The following is a 23,528-nucleotide window of genomic DNA, read 5'->3' as shown; positions in this document are numbered from 1 at the left end:
GTCTTGCTCTGTCACCTAGGCTACAGTGCAATGGTGCAATCTTGGCTCACTGCAACCTCCACTTCCCGGGTTCAAGCAATTCTCCTGCCTCAGCCTCCCAAGTAGCTGGGATTACAGGCACGTACCACAACGCCCAGCTAATTTTTGTATTTTTAGTAGACAGGGGGTTTCACCATTTTGGTCAGGCTAGTCTCGAACTCCTGACCTTGTGATCCGCCCACCTCGGCCTCTCAAAGTGCTGGGATTACAGGTGTGAGTCACCGTGCCCAGCCAATTTTTGTAAAATTTAAATCTTCTTAAAAATTAAATTGCCTTGGCCGGGCACGGTAGCTCACACCTGTAGTCCCAGCACTTTGGGAGGCCGAGGCAGGCGGATCACAAGGTCAGGAGATCGAGACCATCCTGGCTAACCTTGTCTCTACTAAAAATACAAAATTTAGTTGGGCATGGTGGCATGCACCTGTAGTCCCAGCTACTTGGGAGACTGAGGCAGGAGAATCGCTTGAACCTGGTAGGCGGAGGTTGCAGTGAGCCAAGATTGTGCCATTGCACTCCAGCCTGGGGGACAGAGTGAGACTCTGCCTCAAAAAAAAAATAATAATAATAATTAAATTGCCTCTTATAACAATTCTTCATGTCATATCAGCAGATCATTCTCATGAATCAAGACTAGAATGAATTCACTGAAACTATAACAGCAAAATTGGGGGTAGGGTAAATGGGGGAAGGTTTATTCCTAAATTGGATCAAAATCCTTAAGTGTCATTCTTTGTAATATTCCAAAGACTCCATCTAAACTCATTTGTAAATAAGCTACATATTCATGTAACAAGTAAATAGTAAATAAATATATTTAAGTTAGGGCATATTTTCAAAGTAGACTGCTCTCTACTGACAAGGCAAGGGGTTACAGTTTACCACTCTTACATCCTGCAAAATTGTATTTTCAAATACTATCTTGCAACATGGATGAACTCAGGCAACAATATGCTAAGTGAAAGAAGTCAGTCACAAAAGACACAGATTGCATGACTTCATTTACATTAAGTGCCCAGAATAGGCAAATCCGTAGAGACTGAAAGTAGATGAGTAGTTGCCCAGGTCTCAGGTGCGGGTAGGGGAGGCGATGGGGGAATGACTAGTAATAGGTACAGGGTTCTTTTTGAGATAACACAAATATCCTAAAACTGACTGAGTGATGGCTGCACAACTCTGTGAATATACTAAAAGTCACTGAATTGTATATCTTAAGAGTTGTACAAAATATGAAAAGTCACTGAATTGTATATTTTAAATGGATAGATTATAGGACATAGGAATTACTACAAGTCATTGGATTGTGTATTTTAAATAGATGATTATAGGATATATGAATTGCATCTCAATAAGGCTGTCAGACAAGTATTAACTAAGTGTGAAACAACGTCTAAGCACATGCTTCAGCACGATGAAGGGCTTGTTCAGACAATTCTTAACCAAACCGGTTCTTCAGAAGACCTCCATTTACTACAGAAATGCCAGGAAAGCAAGAACCATACCATCCTGGTCTCTTTCTGGCTCAAGATTTTGGAATGGTAGTGTAAGTTTAAAATACTATGGTAGGCTGGGTGCGGTGGCTGACACCTGTAATCCCAGCATGTTGGGAGGCTGAGGTGGGCGGATCAACAGGTCAGGAGTTCAAGACCAGCCTGACTAACATGGTGAAACCCCATCTCCACTAAAAATACACAAATTAGCTGGGTGTGGTGGCGCATGCCTGTATCCCAGCTACTCAGGAGGCTGATGCAGGAGAGTCACTTGAACCTGGGAGGCAGAGGTTGCAGTGAGCCAAGATCATGCCACTGCACTCCAGCCTAGGCAACAGAGTGAGACTCCATCTCAAAACAAAAAATTATGATAAAGCATCAACAGGAAAATTCAAAAGGTTATTAGGACCGAATCGCCAACAACACTATAAAATGCCAGAAGACATATATAGAGTGCTTATGTATTTTAACTATAAATAATTAGAAAGCAGGTTCCCAAACTATATCTGGCACACAAAACAATTATTGATGCTGATATAGAAACATGCCTACTAGTTATTCCTGTATGGTTATTTAGGTGTGAGGTTTTTCCTTTTTTTTAAAGTTAGTTTTTCACAGTCATGTCCTATCTTCAGGTAGATTACAAACTCCTTAATATCTACACTGAACCTCTCTGTATCTTTACCCCAGACCTAGTGCAGTGCTTTGTACAATGTGAGCATGAAATAAACACCCGCTGACTGGCTGATACACTCAGTCCTAGATATTTTAAAAGGAAGTTCCCTGTTAAAGCAAAAAAAAAAAAGAGAAATCCTTAAAACAAGTAAACTAGAAAGCAAAAGCGAAAGCACTATGTGAACACAGGCAGATACTCTACAAAATTTCACAAATCTTAGCACTTCTGAATAGAAAAATGGTTGTGGTTTAGCTAAGTTTGAAGAGTCCTTTGGTGTATAAAAGAATGTCTATAAACATTTTATTTTTATATCTCAAGAATCAAAAGAAAATTTGTTGTCTTACTTCAGCCCAATTCGCTGATGATGGTTCAATTTATCTTCATTTTTTCTGAGATCTGTATAGAAGATAAATAAAGTTGACATGTTAATTCAAATGCTTTTGGGGGAAAATGCTAAACTCAATGACTCTTTTTACAAAGAACCACCTGGGGAACAAATACACTGAAATGTCTGAAAACACAACAAGACAAAAATTTCACATATGAAGAGCTAGATAAAAGTGACTCTTCAAATCAACGTAGTAAAACCTAAAGGCTGATTTCATGGCCCTTTTTATTTACTGAACAAAATTTTAACTAGAGTTACATAATAAAATAGTAGATAAAACATAATAGAATCAGGCCAGGCACAATGGCTCATGCCGGTAATCCCAGCACTTTGGGAGGCCAAGGTAGGTGGATCACCTGAGGTCAGGAGTTCGAGACCAGCCTGGCCAACATGGTGAAACCCCATTTCTACTAAAAATGCAAAAAATTAGCCAGGTGTGGTGGTGCGCCCCTGTAATCCCAGCTACTCGGGAGGCTGGGACAAGAGAATCACTTGAATCTGGGAGGCAGAAACTGCATTGAGCCAAGATCATGCCATTGCACTCCAGCCTGGGTGACAGAGTGAGACGTCATCTCAAAAAAACAAAAACAAAAACAAACGAAAAAACAGAATCACATCAAATTTTACTGACTATAGCAAAAAAAAACCTTATAAGAACCAATATGGTTTAATTTATTGTTAAGAGCAGTAACCACAACTTCTAAATGTTTTCTGATTAACTAGGTTTATTTATATTGTTCATTTGTTCATGCACTCTTTCATTCCATTAGTACCAAGTACTAGATTTGTGCAGGCATTGTGCTAAAAATCCTGTTGAAAAGAAAACTATTACTATATCTTCATTTTTTTAACTTAAAAGTTGTCAGAACATCCCATATTAAGTCTAAAAAGTGACTTAGTTCCATTCAGGTGTTCCTTTACTGGGCATGAGTCCAGCTGTGAGCCTCGTTAAAGAAACAGCAAGATAAGCACGCTTCAAAAGCAATGCCTATAAGCCCATAATATTCACAAATACACACATTCCCTCTGGAGATACAAATCGCAGAAAAATAAGCATCTTTATGAAACATAAAGCAATTGATATTTCCTACGGTTGTGTGCACACAGAAAACACTAAAGTATATGACTAACCCTGAAGTGGAAACACCGAGTGTATTATATAGATATATACAGTTATAGATATCAATAGTTGTTATTACATATCTGTGAATTATGAAATATAAAATCCAGAACAGTAGATCCTTGACACTCCCAAGAGATGCAACTCAATACCTCCAAGAAACCCATAGATTCATGACCCCTTTAGCCAATCATTTCTCTCATATAAGCTGTCTACACCACAAGCAGCAAAGTATAAACCCTCTAGAGATGCACATGTAGAGTTCATTCTCTAGCAATATGGCTCACACAAATTCTTAACTTAGTACTATTACTAATCATGCCACATAAGAGTTGGTTACCATTTTTAAGTAGTACTTACTATGTACCAAGAACTCTGCTAACTGCTTTACATGTATGATTGCATATAATCATATGAAGTGCAAATACCCATTCTGTAGGTGTGAAACTGAAGCAACACAGTCATCCCACTCTAATAAAGTAGTGGAGGTGGGATTCAAAGCCAGGTCAGTCTCCAAAACCTGTCTACCTAAACATTGGGCTGCTTGCAAATAGCTGAACTCACAAATACTGAATCTCAAATGCCATGGATATGCTGTAATGAATTTGAATGTCTACACACACCCACGAAAAGCATAAAGAGATGCTAAAGGATTTTACATGGAATTACATGGAATTACATATAAAGGATTACTATAGGAAAACATTTTATAATTACTTGTTAGGCTCTATTTTTATCACTTCTTTGAAAGCAAAAATTTCTTTAATAACCATTACATTCATGCCTGTAATCCCAGCACTTTGGAAGGCCAAGGCAGGCGGATTGCCTGAGCTCAGGAGTTCACAACCAGCCTGGGCAACACGGTGAAACCCAGTCTCTACTAAAATACAAAAAAAAAATTAGTCGGGTTGTGATGGTGAGTGCCAGTAGTCCCAGCTACTCGGGAGGCTGAGGCAGGAGACTTGCTTGAACCTGGGAGCGGAGGTTGCAGTGAGCCAAGATCGCACCTCTGCACTCCAGCCTAGGTGACAGAGAAAACTCTGTCTCAAAAAAATAAAAAAAAATTTTAAAAATTACCATTACAAATCTCTTACAGAATCTTTCTCAATAATATATAACTTAGCTTTTAATCTGATGTAAGATTTTATTGCCTAAAATTTTATTAAAGAAACAAAGGCAATTTAGATATTTGAAAAATCTGCAAATGATAACTATTTCATTGCTTTTAAGCCAAGAGGTTGGTTGTTGTTCATCTTCTTCTTTTTTTTTTTTTTTGAGATGGAGTTGCACTCCAGTCTGGGCGACAGAGTAAGACTCTGCCTCCAAGGTTCAAGCGATTCTCCTGCCTCAGCCTCCCAAGTAGTTGGGATTGCAGGCACCCAGCATGCCTCGCTAATTTTGCATTTTTAGTAGAGACGCGGTTACACCATGTTGGTCAGGCTGGTTGTGATCTCCTGACCGCAAGTGATCTGCCTGCCTCAACCTCCCAAAGTGCTGGGATTACAGGCTTGAGCCACCAAGCCCGGCACTGGGTCTTGGTCTTCTTAGTTTTCTCTGAGTTATTTACAAACCTAAAAATGTTTATGATGGTAATATAAACTATACCCTATATTTACTCGACTAGAGAGTTAAAAAGAAAATCTTATCATTTGTATCTACTGATTGAGAATGTGTTTTTCAAGTTGAAGTTTGTTAGAGTGTTAATGGTCCTTCTGGAATTAATGATCTATAGTCATACTCACCTTCTAGTGTTTTAATTCCTTCATCTACAAACTTCCTTGCAGCAGATGGACTACAAAAAGAAAAGCATTATCTCAATATTGGGGGAAACTTGGGATACTTGTAACAACCATGTCTTAATAGTAAGAAGAGTTGCTATTAAGCTAAACAAGACCTGCTAAAATGTTGTATGGCTACTTTGGTAATATTCAACTTTATCCGAAGTACTAATTCTTGAAAGTTCAATTTTTAGGAAGACAACTATGAACTCGCACATGAAAAAGATGTCTAAGCAGCTGCTGTCACAGGGCTCGTGTACGGACGGCACTTGAAAACTGTTCATTCATTGAACTAAGATTTACTGAGGGCCACTATGTGCCACATAGTCTCCTGGGCACTGAAAATATAGCAGGAATAAGAATGTAAGTGGGTAGATAGAGACGACAGATACACAAAGAAAAATACTAGGTGGATAAATTAAAATAGGATGATATAACAGTGTGGCTGGGTCCTACTTTAGACTGAGTGGTAGAAGGTCTTTGAGATGATATCTAAAAGAGACAGCTATACAGGGGATCAATGGGAAAAACATTTCAGGCAAAGGAAACAATTAGTGCAAGGGCCTAAGGCTGGCATGAGCTTGGCCTATTCAAGAGAAGAGCAAAACCAGGATGCATAGATTTAAGTGATGGTATGAGGTGCTATGGAGCAGTACACAGGTGTTACATTCTACTGTGCTGTTAGAACTGTCATGGTAGGTTTGGATTTTATTGAGTGCAATGGAAAGCTATTAGAGGACACTGCACAAAGCAATGATAAAATCTGATGTAGGTTTCTAAAAGATCACTTTGCTCATATAAAGAAATCAGAACGTCAGAAATGATTGAAGATATAGGAGGGGGGCACAAGGAACCTTAGCGATTAGCCCAACTTCTCTCTCGTTTCATAAGGAAGGACACTGAAACCTAGAAAGATATAGCGACTTGCTAAGGTTACAAATAAAGCTGGTGCTAGCATTGGGACCAGTACCCAGATTTCCTGACTCTCTTCTCACTGTATCAGTTGATAGCTAATAAAGCAGGAGCAAGGAACAGAAAGAAATGCATACACACACATATAAACACACAAGCACAACAGTCTAAGGCCACAGTGTTTCGGGACAAATAAACCTCTGTCATTCAGAAAGCTATGCAAACGCCATTGCATTGTGATACAGAAACTGATACTGATGTCAGGAAGGCAAAGCAGCATAGAAGAAACAAAACTGAACTGGGAGCCAGAAGATATGGGTTCAAATCTGGCTCTGCCATGGTTACTCACGTTCTATATTCAACTTTCAGTTCTCTTGCCTAGAAAAAAAAGGATAGTGGATGCTCTGTAAAACACCTTGTGTTTCACACCTATAATCCCAGCACTTCTGGGAGGCCAAAGTGGGAGGATTGCTTGAGGCCAGGAGTTCAAGACCAGCCTAGGCAATATAGAGACCTCTTCTCTACAAAAAATACAAAAATTGGCCACACATGGTGGTGCAAGCCTGCAGTCTCAGCTACTTGAAAGAGTACTAAGGCAGGAGAGTCACTTTACCCCAAAAGTTCAAAGTTACAGTGAACTATAACAGCACCACTGCACTCTAGCCTGTATGACAGAATAAGACGCTATTTCTAGGAAGAAAAAAAATTTTTTAAATTCTTCTATTGAAAATTTTATAATGGCCTTCAGTCCCCAAGGAGTCATGCTCATTTTTTTTTTTTTTTTTCAGATGGAGTTTCACTCTTTCACCCTGGCTGGAGTACAGTGGCACGATCTTAGCTCACTGCAACCTTTGCCTTCTGGTTTTGAGTGAGTCTTCTGCCTCAGCCTCCCGAGTAGCGGGAATTACAGGCGCTTGCCACCACGCCTGTTTGATTTTTGTATTTTTAGTAGAGACGGGGTTTCACCATATTGGCCAGGCTGGTCTCAAACTCTTGACCTTGTAATCCGCCCGCCTCGGCCTCCCAAAGTGCTGGGATTACAAGCGTGAGCCACCACGCCCGGCCATCATTTTCAATATACTAGGTTTAAGAATTTAGTATGTTGGGTGGGCGCAGTGGCTCATGTGTGTAATCCCAGCACTTCGGGAGGCTGAGGCAGACAGATCACCTGAGGTCAGGGGTTTGAGACTAGCCTGACCAACATGGAGAAACTCTGTCTCTACTAAAAGTACAAAAAATTAGCTGGGTGTGGTGGCACATGCCTGTAATCCCAGCTACTTGGGAGGCTGAGGCAGGAGAATCAACTGAACCTAGGAGGTAGAGGCTGCAGTGACCTGAGATTGCACCATTGCACTCCAGCCCGGGCAACAAGAGTAAAACACCGTCTCAAAAAAAAATAATATGTTTAGAATAACTTTCACTGAAAATGCTGCCACTTAAAGAATGAATCATTTTATTCAAAGGAATGCACCATTCCATAAAGATGAGAGCACTACAGTCTTAATATTTCAATGTTAATCTTTACTTCAGCCAGTGTCAAAAAAGCCCCCCTTGGTGCTAACTCAAATTTTAAGATAGTAATCTCTTCGTTATAAAATGTTTGAAGTCAGGCGAAGTGGTGTGCACCTATAATCCAAGCTACTTGGGAGGCTGAGGAGGAAGAATCACTTGAGCCCAGGAGTTTGAGACCAGCAAGGGTGACATAGTGACCCTGTCTCAATAAAAAATAATAAAATAAAAAAAGCTTGAGGGCTTGTTCCAAATTCATGAGGTGCTATGATAAATATGCTCAGAGAAATGAAAGAGGCCAAGGTGGAGCAGGCAACAGATGCACACAGAGCAAGCGGCAGCCCAGTTTAGAGGAAGGAGAGGTTCTTCCGGCTGGGGAACCAAAGTGGTTTCATGAAGGAGGTAACATATCCCTTGGATGGGGCTTTTACAGTAGAAAGTATTGTCTGAAGAACTGGCCTCAGATTAGAAGCTATGGAAGGATGAACCATATGGCTAAGGTACAGAGGTGAAGAAGTACAGGTTTTGAGAAACAGCATGCAAAGCATGTAATTTACTTTGGCTAACATGAAAAATAAAACCAACCGATGACTGTGTCTGCTTAAAAAACAGTTCTTACCCAATGCCACTAACTCGAGTCAGGAAATTGATGGATGAACTCGTATCATCTTGCCGAATCTTTAAGAAAAAAAAAGTCTAACTATAATACTTTGAGGACTTAAACGATCTTATTGGAAACATACCAGTCTGCTAAAAGATATGAAGGACCATCTACATTTGCCTGGATGATCCACACAAAATTATTCACAGGTAACCTAGGGAGTTAGAGGTGAATAACAGAGTAACTGAAGATGTCTCTTCTCTAATTTATCCAATACTTTTAAAAAGGTCTATTCATAACAGATCGGAAGTGATATAATTATATCATAGGGGTGAAATAAAACTATAAAAATGCTTGGGAGAGTTTAAACTTAGAAAATCCTAAAATATAACGATCTTTTAGTCAAAGTTTATAATCTCTTTTCTGAATAGTACTGAAAATGATGAGCTAACAGTCTCTTGAATGCCACATAAAACAAGTGGACATTTTATGGAACAATATTCAAAATTTTAAAGATAGAATAGTTAAAGCCATCAACTCCACTCATCTCTTTTCTTGTGAGTCTCACTAGAGTGAGTGGCATCAGTCACCCTGCAACGACGTTACATAGTGGTCATAAAGGCAGACACTATAATCAATGAAGTAAACAAGTTAAAATTTTACCTTTTCCAGTTTACGTAATTTTCCAGTTGCTAAAAACTCATCAATTTTTTCAGCAATTTTTGTTCCTACTCCAGGCTACATGGAAAATTAGAAATATAACAGACATATGAATATAATGCTTACCAAATCACTAAAAGATAAAGTAAAAAGCAGAAAATAAAAAACAAATGAATATCACATGACAAGGTTTGAAATAATGAACATGGAAAACTGGACCCCAGTAAAAATAAATTCTCCCAGAGACAGAATCCTACATGATTGGCAAAAGGGAAACCCTAACAAAATAATTACTAAGAATAATTTATTTTATTCTTACTTATTTAAAATTAACTTTTGTTGTAGAAAAATTACAAAATACAGAGTTGCATAAAGAAGAATATTCACTTGTCAGTTTCATTATCCTGAAAAGTAAAATCATCTGTAACCTCATTCCCCAACATTTGGTATATATTACTTGACATCTTTTCTGCTTATATATATAGGCAGAATTAGATGTGTGACGTACATATTTTGTTCTTAATACATCATGAGCAAATTTCCATACCAATAAATAAATACAATAGTATCTTTAACGGATGCACAGTATATCATTGTATAAATGCATAATAATTTAATTAGCATATATCCTACAGGTAAACATGCAGATTGTTTCCAATTATTTGACAGTATAATAGTATTTATAAATTTCTTTTAGAACAGAGGTTGTCAAGCTTCTGCATACATTAGCATCACATGGGGGAACTTGTTAATAACAACACAGAATGTCAAGCCCCACCCTAGAGTTTCTCATTCACCACGTCTAGGGCAGGACCAAGAATATGCCCAAGTTCTCAGGGGATGCTTGATGCTGCTGGTCTAGACACTTCATTCTAAGAATCACTGCTCTGGAACTGCACATTCCAACATGGTATACTAGCCACATATGACAATATAAGTTTAGATTAATTACAATTTAAAATTCCATTCTTCAGTCACGACATCTATATTTCAAGAACTCAATGGCCAAATGTGGCTCATGGTTGCTGTATTGGACAGCACTTCTCTAGAATCTAAGTTCTAGGAGAGCAGAGATCTTGTCTTTTCACTGCTTTATCCCTAGTGACTGACATACAACTGATCAAAAGTTATGAACGAATGAATCCTAGTAGATACATATTTCTATTAGTTTCCTTAGGAAAAATACTTCAAAGTGGAATTGCTAGGTCAAAGGATACATACATTCTGACAAAGCAGCCTACAGAAAGGCTGTACCAACCAACACTTTCATGGGCAGCAAATGAGTGTCCTTTTTCACACATCATTCACCACGCTGCCTATATTTGATGGGCACTATATAGTGCCTTGTTTATTTTGCAACTTTGGTATTTGTAAAACTGAACTTTCTAAAATGTGTACTGGTCCTTTTTAGTTAAACATCTTGCTTAATAATAGGTGTGCCAGTATTTCCTGCTGCCTCTTAGGCCTAAGTTCACTCATCTATATTCTTGATTTATTTAATGTTTAATAAATGTCCCCAAATTACTGAAAGCACATTCGAGCTTGGAAAATAGCAATTACCAGACAGAAATGAACAAAAGATTTAGGAAGCAGAATAGATTAGAACAAAGAAACTGCTCAGGCTCATTTCCTTTTATCAGAAGATTCTTTCAAAAGGCAATTATTTTTCCCTTTACAGGTAGTGCTACAATAATTTTACTCAATAACATACTGACTTCAAGCAATTTAGGCCCAAGCTACTTTCTACATATAACATTAAGGAATAAAAGGCAAACTAGTCATTCTGGAAATTTCAGTTTTCTAGAACTACTGAGAAGTAATAAGTTAGATAATCTAAGAAGTAAGAATCTATTATCTCTATTACTAAGAAGTAATAATCTAGAATAATTTCTAGAATTACTGAGACGTTAGTTTCCTTAGGAAAAATACGTCAGAATTACCGAGAAGTAATTCTAGAAATGGGCTAGGTAGATCTGTGATTCTTTTTTTTTTTTTTTTTTTTTGAGACAAAGTCTCACTCTGTCTCCAGGCACCAGGCTGCAGTGCAGTGGCACAATCTAGGCTCACTGCAACCTCTGCCTCCCAGGTTTAAGCAATTCTCCTGCCTCAGCCTCCCGAGTAGCTGGGACTACAGGTGCACGCCACCACACCCAGCTAATTTTTGTATTTTTTTAGTAGAGATGGGGTTTCACCATGTTGGCCAGGATGGTCTTGATCTCTTGACCTCGTGATCTGCCTGTCTCGGCCTCCCAAAATGCTGGGATTACAGGCGTGAGCCACCACACCTGGCCAGATCTGTGATTCTTAAAATAATTGTGCAAAAGAATAATGATGAGATTTTTACATTATTCTCAGTCTTATGCAGAAGGAATTTTGGATACTGTTGTATTCTTTATATGCTCAGATTTGAGACGAAGTGTTTCAGAGCTTATCAGGAGTTTTTCTCTATGAAATGAGCAGGCTATTTGCAACAAACATAAAAAAGGAAGTACTGTATGGATAAAAGAGGAAATTAATGGAAGCAGGGGTGGTTCCTGAGACTAACAGTGGGTCAGTTCACCAAGGCAGAAACTCAGAATTAAAGTCCAATGTATTTATAACTTACTTACTTAGTCTATTTCAGGAGGACATATTGATGCTATCTATGCCACAAGGATTTAAAGTCTATATATCAGAGCATGATTTGTACTGAGTAACAAAGTCAAAGTTAAGATGTGGCACATGTTGAATGTGGACAATTTGCCACTAAATCATAAGATGTACAAGATTTATGGTAATGTTATGACTCTAAAGGGCAAAAATATAAAGGCAATTATGGGCCAGCACTTTGGGAGGTTGAGGCAAGAGGACTGCTTGAGCCCAAGAGTTTAAGACTAGCCTAGGCAACATAAGGAGATCCAATTTCTACAAAAGAAATTTAAAAAAAAATTATCAGAGTGTGGTTCAGAGTGTGGTGGTGCACGCCTGTAGTCCCAGCTACTCAGGAGGCTGAGGTGGGAGGATTTCTTGGGACTGGGGGGTCAAGGCTGCAGCAGTGAGCTGTAATCGTGCCACCACTGCACTCCAGCCTGAGTGACAGTGAGATTCTGTCTCAAAAAAAAAAAAAAGGACAATTATGGCTCATCTCCTGAGAAGCTTAAAGATAATCATATATTAATATTTAAATTCCAGAGGACATTTGTGAAACATTAATAGGTAAAGAACAAAAAGAAGTGTTAACTATCAGGACCTGGACTAGTCAAAAGCCATGTCAGGCCAGGTGCAGAGTGGCTCACACCTATAATCCCTGCATTTTGGGAGGCTCGAGGCGGTGGATCATCTGAGGTCGGGAGTTGGAGACCAGCCTGGCCAACATATGAAACCCTGTCTCTACTAAAAATACAAAAATTAGCCAGGCATAGTGGTGCACACCTGTATTCCCAGCTACTTGGGAGGCTGAGGCATGAGAATCACTTGAACCCTGGAGGCGGAGGTTGCAGTGACCCGAGATTGTGCCACTGCACTCTAGGCTGGGTGACAGAGTGAGACTCTGTCCCCACCCTACCAAAAAAAAAAGAGCCATGTTAATTTGGCATCCTTCACACTCAAGTAGAAATTCAATGTGAGTATATGTATATATTGTAACAGAGAGAAAGAAAACTGTAATTACATATATTTTTTAAAATTTTAACCCATCTTCTCCCAAATAAAAACATTTTGAGATTGAAACAGTTTGTAGGAAACAGCATGAATATTATTCCAAGAAATCAGGAGCAGCAAAATCAGTCTGTGCAGGTCAAGGCCACTTCAGACAGGCAAGTTTTGTTTGGTGGGAATCCACCAAATTCGTACACCTACGAACTCTTCAATCAACACGCTAACTAAACTTACCAATTTCTTAGCTTCAGCTCCACTCTTTATTTTGTATGGGTATTTTGCTATAACAGATGCTGCTTTTCTATGAGGAAAGAAAAAAAGGAAAACCAATTAGAAATCCAGCGGGGCCTTAATTTTTCATCAACTGGAATATACAGACAAGTAAATATCCGTGCTTATGCTGTCACCACGATAACTAATTTTCTACCTCCATATGAAACTTAAAACTCAGATGAGCTGACAGACTACCTTCTATGTCTAACTTTTAAAGTATCTTGAAAAGCCCCACATTTGAGAATAAATGAATATAAACCCTACACATCAAAGTACGATTTGTACTGAGTAACTAAGTGATTTGTTTTGATTTGTACTGAGCAACAAAGTGATTTTAACTGTATAAATAATACTAAAGGAATGAGGTGACCAATTGTCTTTTTTTCTTTAGGAGTAAGTAGAAAATATCATTGGCCCCTTTTTAAAATAGCCAGTTTTTAGAAATTGTTCATAACTCCCTCATAAAAATGTGCCACATCTGAATTACTAGACACCAGATCTTATGGATAGCTATTTTATTTTTTGAGACAGTCTTGCTCTGTAGCCTAGGCTGGAGTGCAGTGGCGCAATCTCGACTCAGCCTCCATCTCCTGGGTTCAAGCCAACCTCCTGCCTTAACCTCCTGAGTAGCTGGGATTACAGGTGTGTGCCATCACATCCAGCTAATTTTTGTATTTTTAGTAGAGATGGGTTTTCACCATGTAGGCAAGGCTGGTTTCCAAACCCTGATCTCAAATGACCCACCAGCCTTGGTCTCCCAAAGTGTTGGGATTACAGGCGTGAGCCACCGTGCCCAGCCCTTGGATAGCTATTTTAAAATTCATAGTTTCAACTGAGTTCCTTATGTCCCTATATCAGTTTATTTAATTTTTAAATGGAGATGGGGTGTTGCTATGTTGCCCAGGCTGGTCTTGAACTTCTGGGCTCAAGCCATCAACCCGCCTTGGCCTCTCAAAGTGTTGGGATTACAGATGTGAGCCACCTTGCCTCACCCTGTAACAGTTTTAAAAAATTGTTTCCATTTCAGTTCAGCATAAGGCAGTGACCAGTAATTCTTGTCCGCCTCCACACATATCTAGTTTGTTAATCTGGGTGACAGACTGGATACACCCTGGGAGCTCGTCGATGGTATTCTGTCTAAAATTTCAATGCAAAATGTAATTTAGAGTTGATGCTGATGAGAAGTGACAGTACAGCTAAGTCAAAAGCATAAATAGTGGATAGTCTTTGGAACCTTGGATTTTCATTCTATTATAGCACAAATAACCCTTTAGATTTGCATCCGAACTTCTCTCTAAGCACATGACTGATGATGAGTCTGAAAATACATATTTCTAAGCAAAGGAGCAGGCAAGCACAGTTTATGCAGGGGATCATTTCAGGAAAGGCAAGGAGTTCCAGGTCACTGGTCTTGTGAGGCAAAGCCTAAAAGGGAAAAAGAATCAGATGAAAGCCCTTTTGTATGCTATGATATATTTGGGTTTTATCAAGGTAAAGAGAAAACTTCATTTAATTATTTAATATGGGAGAATGACAAGATCAGATAACTATTTTCAAAAGAATACTTTGGCCGCAATAAAGAGAAATGTCTATTGAGGTAGGGAGGAGCATGCAGAGGTGGTAGGGATTCCCTGCTTTTCCAGACTTATTTCCCACTCACACCATACCCCTGAAGCAAACTGAATTTCTGACTTCTAGAAAATGTTATACCCCTTTGGAGGCCAAGGCGGGCGGATCACCTGAAGTTGGGAGTTCAAGACCAGCCTGACCAACATGGTGAAACCCCGTCTAAAACAAACAAAACAAAACAAAACAAAAAAAAGTTATACCCTTCATGTTTCAATGCCTTCGCACATTTTATTTGTCTACACTGATGGCCCTCTCGCTTACCCCCTGATGAGCTTCTTCAAAACTATACACCTCCTTTCTGAGGTCTGCTGTGATCCAAATAGAATACAAAGTTGAATATTGCTATGATTTTCAATCAGCAAATGTACGGATGATAATACCATTATTTTACTTTACATAGGAAGTCACAGAAGTAAGGAAAGGAGGGAGCACAATCAGCTCTGAACTGTGTGGAGTGGGAGTGGAAGAAGGGAGCTGACTTGGGATAAAGACAATATAGGGCTAAAAATGTGGAGAAAAGTCCAGGGAGACACGGATTTGGAGTCACTGACATAAGTAGCATTTCAAAGTCAAGAATGGCAAGATTGCCAGGGAAACTACAGAAGTAAGAAAAGAGGGCTAAGGGCAGGCAGACTTCTCGGAACCACAAGTTGACTATCCCTTACCTGAAATGCCCGGGACCAGCACTGTTTCAGATTTTGAATTTTTTTCAGGTTTTAGAGTATTTGCGGCTGGGCATGGTGGTTCATGCTTGTATCCCAGAACTTTGGGAGGCCGAGGCAGGCAGATCACGAGGTCAGGAGTTTGAGATCAACCTGGCCAGCATGGTGAAACTGTCTCTACTAAAAATACAAAAAAATTAGCTAAGCAGCTACCAGGGAGGCTCAGGCAAGAGAACTGCTTGAACCCGGCAGGCGGAAGTTGCAGTGAGTCAAGATTGCACCACTGCTCTCCAGCCTGGCGACAGAGCAAGACTCCGTCTCCAAAAAAAAAGGAAAGAAAAGGAATATTTGCATATACATAATAAGATATCTTAGGGATGAGACCCAAGTCTAAACACAAAATTCATTTATATTTCTCATACACCTTATACACATACCCTGAAGGTAATCTTACATAATCGTTTTAATAATTTTGTGCACGAAACAAAGTTTTGACTGCCACCTATTACATGAGATCGGAGGTGGAATTTTCCACTTGCGCCATCATGTCAGCAATCATCCAGATTTTACAGATTAGGAATGCTCAACCCATACCAACACTGAAAAGTAAGACAGAAGAAGAGATGAAAGAACAGAAAGAGTGCCATTACAGAAATCAAGAGACTTCCACAGAATGAGCTGGGGGTGAACGCCACTGAGAGTCCAGTAAGACGAGATGTAGGTGAGAGGATTTTCAGAGCAGGGGTAGGTCCAGGCAAGGACTGGGACTTCTTAATGACTAAATGACTAGGGATTAAGAAGTCCAGGCAAGAAATGAAGATTTTTCAATTAACTGTAAAGTGAGAAAAGAGATAAGATGTTAACTAGAGGGAAGTTAAGATTGTTTTGGTTTTCGTTTTAAGAGCTGAAGGACTTGGACATATTTATAGGCTAAGGAGGGCTGGCACGGCTGATGCCTAGAATGCCAGCACTTTGGGAGGCTGAGGCAGGTAGACCATTTGAGCTCAGGAGTTGAAGACCACCCTGGGCAACATAGCAAAATCCCATCTCTACAAAAAAAAAAAAATGAAAAAAATGAAAAAAAAAATTAGCTGGGTGTGGTGGCATGCGCCTGTAGTCCCAGACTCTCAGGAGGATGAGGTGGGAAGATCGCTTGAGCCTGGGAGGTTGAAGCTGCAGTGAGCCATGATCATGCCACAGGGAGACCCTGTCTCATATATAAATAAATAAATAAATAAATAAATAAATAAATAAATAAATAAATAAATAAAGGCTAAGGAGCAGAAGCAGGTGGATGTGGAAAGAATGAATAGGTTAAGGCCCCTGGTGAGATGGATAAGGACAGGATCCCATGAAGGTGAGATGAGGATGCTACAGGATCAGCTTCAGATCAACCAGAAGAAAAAATGTGATTCCTTGAACCACATATATTTCATAGTACGGACTTCATCTGCTGTGTTTCAATATGGTTAAAATTACACTGCATTTCTAGTAATTCATGTTTGATGATGAGAAAAATACATATCAGGCTACAGCTATCTACAATCAGAATTGGGAACTTATCTGAATTGATCCTATAAAGAACTGCCCACACTATTCAAGAAATACTGAGTAAGGTACCAGCCTCGGTTCTTGCTTTTATCCACTGGGCCCTCAGTCCTGTTAACTGCCACTCTAAACAGGGCATCCCAGAACGTATGCTAGCCGAGAATGCGGCACTGTCCCACCTGTAAGCATTGTACTTGTGGATGGCTTGGCTCACGTTCTTCTCAAAGTTTGCGAGTTCTGAAAAGGCAACAAGAGGCTCGGTGAACAAGAACCACGGATAACAAACAAGAACTGTTTTCTGGAAAGGGATGCGGCAGCCTCCGAGAGACAGTGACCACCTGTCTCCTACAAGGGCCAGACCAAAAGCAGTCCAAACGATGGCCCAGGTGTCCCCGGCAGGACTGACAACCATCCAGGGGCGCCGGAGAAAGATCCCCACGGGCTACCCGCTGCAAGGGGTCCACCCCACCCACTGGACTGTCGGGGTGGGAGAGAAGGAAGGGAGGGGAAGGGGTTCAAAGGGAAGAAGAAAGCCAGCAGGGCCCGGCCGGTGCTAACCCGTGAGCATGTCGGTGATTCCCGCGTTGAGAGTCTCCTGAGGCGCCTTCCGTTTGCTCATGGCGGCCTGCACCCGAGAACCCCAGAGTGCTCAGAACCAGGGACTGGAGCCCTCTCCCAGCTTGAAGGAGGTACCAGACTTGGAGACGGGTGCAGGAGCAACCCAGCTCCGGCGCGACCCGCGCTACCGGCACGACCTGCGGAACAATGGCTGCCCCTGACAGGGGGCGCGGCGCACGGCGCCTGTGGTGACGTCACGCGTCCCGGGCGGGGCGGGGCTAGGTGGGCGGGGCGGGGCTAGGTGGGTGGGGCGGGGCTAGGTGAGGGGCGCGTCCGCGGCGGAGCGTGAGAGGGACCCGGGAGAGTTAGTGGACTCGTGGATGTGGACGCGCGGCGCGGGAAATAGGCGCGTCAGAATGACAGCCCCGGGGCCTTCCTATGAGAAGACCTGGAGTTTTGACCTAAGAGATTACATCTGCTTTCCCAGTGTTTCTCTGGAATCCTTTCCCTAGAAGGGGAAACAGGGGTGCGACCTCGATTCTGAAATACTTGCGCTGGTGGTGTGGCTTCCTGCACATACATGTGCTCTGTAATAGCGGCCCAATGCATGGCGCGTTTTATATGTGGTCAGAGGCGACAATGGCGTCACACTTACTGTCAAAACTTTCTCTAACAGTACCGGGCTGTCCACACTGCAGTGCAGCCCCGTACTAGGGCGCTGTCGGAGCCCGGCGTGAACCCTGCAGAGAACAGGAAGCCTCCCGCACACAACGTGTTAGCACACCTGCCAACCGGCGTCAAAAGGTATTTTATTTTTAATCCCCCTGGCTTTGCGGTAGAGGCCAAATTGAGGAAGGGACCGCAAGAAAGGGAGAAGTGTTTTATCCAGATCATGAACAATGGAACCCTCATTATAACATGATGACCTACATCTGAGAAATTTACAATCTGCTTGAGAAATGGAAACGTGACATCAGCAATAGTTTATTTTACAAGCGTAAATCCTGGGTTCATATCGAACTGCAATTCCAGGCAACTGCTTTGTGCATCAATAAAATTAAAATCTTATTACAAAATGATATGTAGTTGCTGTAGCGAAATCTAGAAAATGTATAAAAGGAAAAAATATTAAAATCAGTGATCTCATCATACAGCTGAACTATTATTAATATTTTCGGACATGCACTTCTAGTCTTCTAACCCAGTCTATTAAAAATTCCCATTATTTTCCAATATATATCATTAGTTTCTTTGATTAGCAAAGTTGCAGTGGTTGTGTTTTCTTACAGTATAGTGTGTATCTTAAGTTACGCTTATTGGAAATTTGTAATTATGTTTTTGAATTTCCTATTCATATCATTTACTCATTTTTCTAATGGGGGTAGTTTGTTATTAATCTGGTAGATATTTTACATATATTACTACTTGCCCTTTTTTGTATATCTTTTGTAAAAATTTTGTAAGTATTTGTATTTTCCTCTATTTCTTGCTTTATCACTTTACACCTGCAGCTTCTTAACACCTTTACTGTCACTCCCATTTACGTATATGACTTCTCCTAGTTTTTCCTGTTCACATTTTTTCTGTCCAATCTCTATAACAGGCTATATTCACATAATTTTGCTCTGAATAACTATTCCTCCTTGAATAAAAACGTATTGACCTCTGAATTTTAAAAGTTACAAATGTAGGGAACTATGGGATCACTTTTACAAAGTTTTTTTTTTGAAACAGTTGCTCTTGTACCCCAGGCCGTGCAATGGCACCGTCTCGGCTCACTGCACCCTACGCCTCCTGGGTTTAAGTGATTCTCCTGCCTCAGCCCCCACCCCCAGTAGTTGGGATTATAGGAGCCCACCATAACACCTGGCTAAATTTTGTATTTTTAGTAGACAACATGGTTTCACCATGTTGGCCAGGCTGGTCTCAAACTTCTGACCTCAAGTGATCTGCCCACCTTGGCCTCCCAAAGTGCTAGGATTACAGGTGTGAGCCACCACACCCAGCCCATTTTTACAAATGTCATATTTTTTAAATTAGTGCCAGAGAATCCAAGGAAAATAATCCATTACCTATCATTATCATCTTAGAAAAACCTACATTTGATCTACTTCATGACTTTCTTCCTGAGATAACTTGTTTCAATTGGCTTCTGAGATTCCACATGCTCTGGGTTTCCTTCTTCCTCATTGGCCATGCCTCAGCGGGGTGTGTGTGTGTGTGTGTGTGTGTGTTCGTGCACGCCCAAGCTGCTTCCCAGCTCCTCCTCCACTCTCCAGCCTTTATGGGAAATAGGTTCACACTTCAGTTTTCTAACCAGCTTTTCCACTTTGTCCAGTTTTACCTGTTTAAGTGGCATGTCTAGCTTGAAGTCTCCTGAACTCATAGTTCAAGTCCTGACCTCTCACTTGAGTTCCAGTCTCATATATCAGGCTGTCTGCTGTATAGCTCTAGTCCATAATAGGCATCTCAAAGATAAAATGTCCTAAAGAACTCCTAACTCTTGCCCCACAAGCTTCTCCTTAACTTTCCCACATCTCAGTTAATAGCATTTTAATCCACCCTGCTATCTGGTCATTCTATTTTTTTTTTTTTTTTTTTTTTTTGAGACAGTCTCACTGTGTTACCCAGGCTGGAGTGCAATGGTGCGATCTCAGCTCACTACAACCTCTGCCTCCCAGGTTCAAGCGATTCTCCTGCTTCAGCCTCCCAAGTAGCTGGGATAACAGGCACACACCACCACACCCGGCTAATGTTTGTATTTTTGGTAGAGATGGGTTTTCACCATGTTGGCCAGGCTGGTCTAGAAATTCTGACCTCAGGTGATCCGCCTGCCTCGGCCTCCCCAAGTGCTGGGAGTACAGGTATGAGCTACCGTGCTTGGCCAGGAGACGTTCTTAATTGCCCTTTTCACACCCCACATCCCATCGGCCAGCGGATCTTGACTGTTCTGTCTCAGGAATATGTGCTGAATTGGATGACCTCTCCCCCTCAGCTGCCACTGCCCTAGCTCAAGCTCCCATGACCTCCTGAACTATTGCCACAGCCTCTCCAGCGGGCTTTCTGCTTCTGCTCTTGTCCTCTTAGAGAACATTCCCCAAATAGGATGCATGATATTTTTAGGATGTAATATCAAATATGTCCCTATTTATTTATATACCCTTCCACTGCACTTAGTCCAAAATCCAAGCTCCTGGAGGGGTGCAGTGGTTCACACCTGTAATCCCAGCACTTTGGGAGGCTGAGGCAGGTGGATCACCTGAGGTCAGGAGTTCCAGACCAGCTTGGCCAACGTGGTGAAACCCCGTCTCTACTAAAAATACAAAAATTAGCCAGGCATGGTGGTGGGCGCCTGTAATCCCAGCTACTTTGGAGGCTGAGGCAGAAGAATCACTTGAACTCTGGAGACGGAGGTTGCAGAGAGCCAAAATTGCATCACTGCACTCCAGCCTGGGAGACAAGAGCCAGACTGCATCTCAACAACAACAACAACAACAAAATAACCCAAGCTCCTTTTCATGGCCCACAAGGCCTAGTGTGATCCATCTCCTGCGTTTCTTGACATGTTTCTCACCGCTTAGGACACACACACTTCCCTATTTCATACATACACGTGCCTGCTGAGTGTTGTCCCCTCACTGTATGGGTCTTTCCCTGGCTGCCTTCTTCTCATCATTCAGGTCCCAGCCTAGCAGTCACACCCTTGTCACACTCCTGAACCAGGCCCAGGTTTTTACCGTGTTTTCTTTCACAGCACTAAGAACGACTGAAAACTTTCACACGTGGCTTGCACATTATGCACTCCCTACTCACTCCTCCTCCCACCAACGTGGAATGCCAGCTCCATGGGAGAAGGGACTTAATTTTTGTTTCCATATAGTAAGTACTCAATACATATAGTTAATATCTTACAGTTTTGCCGAAGTGTCAAACATGGCCAGGTGCAGTGGCTCACACCTGTAATCCAGCACTCTGGGAGGCAGAGGCAGGAGGATTGAGCCCAGGAGTTTGGTGAAGACCAGTTTGGGCAACATAGTGAGACCTCATCTCTTTTACAAAAATAAGAAAAATGTACCAGGTGTGGTGGCATGAAGAGATGAAGCATGGGACTCTTGGATTCACTCAGCCATCTCAGTAAAAGGAATAGAGATGGGATTGTTCTGGAAAATTTGTGGAGGACCCTCTTGTCTAATGGCATTGAACTCCATGACATACACAGGAGATCCACTAGGTTTTTGAGAATGTTACATCAGCAGAAGCAGCTTAGCCTGGAAGGGACAGAGACAGTGTGAAATGAAAAAAGGCTGTTGAATTCCAAACTGCTACAGGCAGGAAATGGACTGATAGAGCTACTGGGCTGCAAACATGTGCTACCCTTCAAGAAAAAGCAAGAATAACTCCAAGAGCAGAGCCAGGGGCACAGAGGCAGAGACCAGAAGAGCATACGGAGATGATGGATGCAGAGACAGAGGCCTATGAGGTACTGTGAGCATCGACTCAGGCCTGTAGAGCCACCATGGGTACAGAGAGGTCCATGGTTCGCTGTGAGCAGAGACAAAGGTCTGCAGAACTGCTGAGGCGCCAGTGGGCAGCACTTCCAGCTAGGGGATTATTTTCAGACCTTGAATCCTAATGGACTTTTCTCTGCTGGATCAAAATTGGCTGGGAATGGTGACTTCTTTATCCCTTCCAGTTTTCCCTTTCTGAATGAGAACATCTATCATGCTTATTACATCATTGTTTTACATAAATTTAGATAAATTCCAAAGTTATTTGGAAGCTGGTAACTTGTAGTTTCACAGGTCCACAGCCAGAACAATTTAATCCTAAGATGAATCATGCCCGGGGTCTCACCCACATTTAACTTAGATGATGAGATGCAGGACTTCTGAGCTAATATATTGATGTGATTTTGGTCTTAGTTCATGCTGTGAGTTGAGTCTTTGGGATGTTGGAGGGAAAAATTTATTTTTCATGACAAATAGGGATTCTGGGGTGCCAGAGGGTGGACTGTAGTGGGCTGAATGGTAGCCCCCAAGAAGATACGTCCATATCATAGTCCCCAGAGCCTCTATTACCTCATATGGCAAACTACATGATTGTAGGAAGCATCTTGAGACAGTGCTAACCCTAGATTTTTCCAGTTGGCTCTAAATCCAATGACAAGTATTCTTGTAAGAGATACACAGCAGAGATGTGACAGAGAAAGTGGCAGCAATATGACCCGGGGCAGAGATGCAGAGTCACAAGTCAAGGATTGCCTGAAGCCACCAGAAGCTGGAGGCCACCAGGGACAGAACCTCCCCAGAGCCTTCAGAAGAGGTGTGGTCCTGTTCGCATCTTTATTTCAGACTTCTGGCCTCCAGAACTGGGAGAGAATCAGTTTCTGTCATGTACGCCACCCAAGTCGTGGCAACTGGTTAGAGCAGGTCTAGGGAACTAATGCAGGTAGAGAGAGCAGGCTTTGCTGGGGACTTTCTTGTCTGTGCCCATTGGTTGGCTTCTCCAGCACTCAATCTTGAGACAAAACGAAAAGCCAAGGAGTAACCAGCAGAGTCCTTGCTCAGATCCCAAGGTCCAGGGAGAGTCTTCTGTCTTATCTCTACCATTCCGAGTCTTGTATTTGTTTATATGACTAAGGAGTTTTGCTGCATTTAATGAGAGGAAAAGGTGTATCTATCTCATCTTTCTGGAAGAAGACATCCTAACTCCTAGATTTTCACTTTTTAAATCAATTACACTGTTCAAGTCATAGGATTTTTTTTTCCCAGTTTTTTTTTCTTCCTTTCTTTTCACAAGCTGTCCTGTAACTGAACAGCCATAAACTTGAATGACTGCTTTGGTTGGCATCTTCTTGGTCAAAATTCTTCTGCGGCTCAGTTGCCTAAAACATAAGCTAATATCCCTAGGCCCAACATCCGTTCCCTCCCCAGCCTGACCCCGTCCTCGCCTTTTGGGTGTTATTTCCCACTGTCATTTACCAGGGTTTCCAAAACCGTGCTTTAGTAAACACTAGTTCCTTGGGATGTTGATACGTGTTTCACACACACAA

General features: G+C 41.4%; 1 protein-coding gene across 2 annotated transcripts in view; it reads right to left on the bottom strand.

Annotated features, from left to right (window-relative positions):
- POLB (DNA polymerase beta) overlaps window positions 1–17,681 on the bottom strand; it is a 31,693-nt gene extending 14,012 nt beyond the window's left edge. For both annotated transcript variants that reach the window (XM_064370003.1, XM_064370004.1), the window contains exons 1-7: window positions 17,477–17,681; window positions 17,098–17,155; window positions 13,041–13,107; window positions 9,174–9,248; window positions 8,529–8,587; window positions 5,453–5,502; window positions 2,547–2,598 (exon numbers count right to left, since the gene is read on the bottom strand). In XM_064370003.1, coding sequence (XP_064226073.1) covers window positions 2,547–2,598; window positions 5,453–5,502; window positions 8,529–8,587; window positions 9,174–9,248; window positions 13,041–13,107; window positions 17,098–17,155; window positions 17,477–17,537 — 422 coding nt within the window. In that variant the 5' untranslated portion in view covers window positions 17,538–17,681. The remainder of the gene's footprint in view (window positions 1–2,546; window positions 2,599–5,452; window positions 5,503–8,528; window positions 8,588–9,173; window positions 9,249–13,040; window positions 13,108–17,097; window positions 17,156–17,476) is intronic.
- Between the last annotated feature and the right edge of the window lie 5,847 nt (window positions 17,682–23,528).

Source organism: Aotus nancymaae, unplaced genomic scaffold (genome assembly GCF_030222135.1).
Source record: "Aotus nancymaae isolate 86718 unplaced genomic scaffold, 86718_ANA_hifiasm-v0.15.2.pri h1tg000097l, whole genome shotgun sequence".
Classification (NCBI taxonomy): domain Eukaryota; kingdom Metazoa; phylum Chordata; class Mammalia; order Primates; family Aotidae; genus Aotus; species Aotus nancymaae.
Note: the sequence above shows the minus strand (reverse complement) of the source record. Positions and strands in the feature narration are given on the sequence as shown.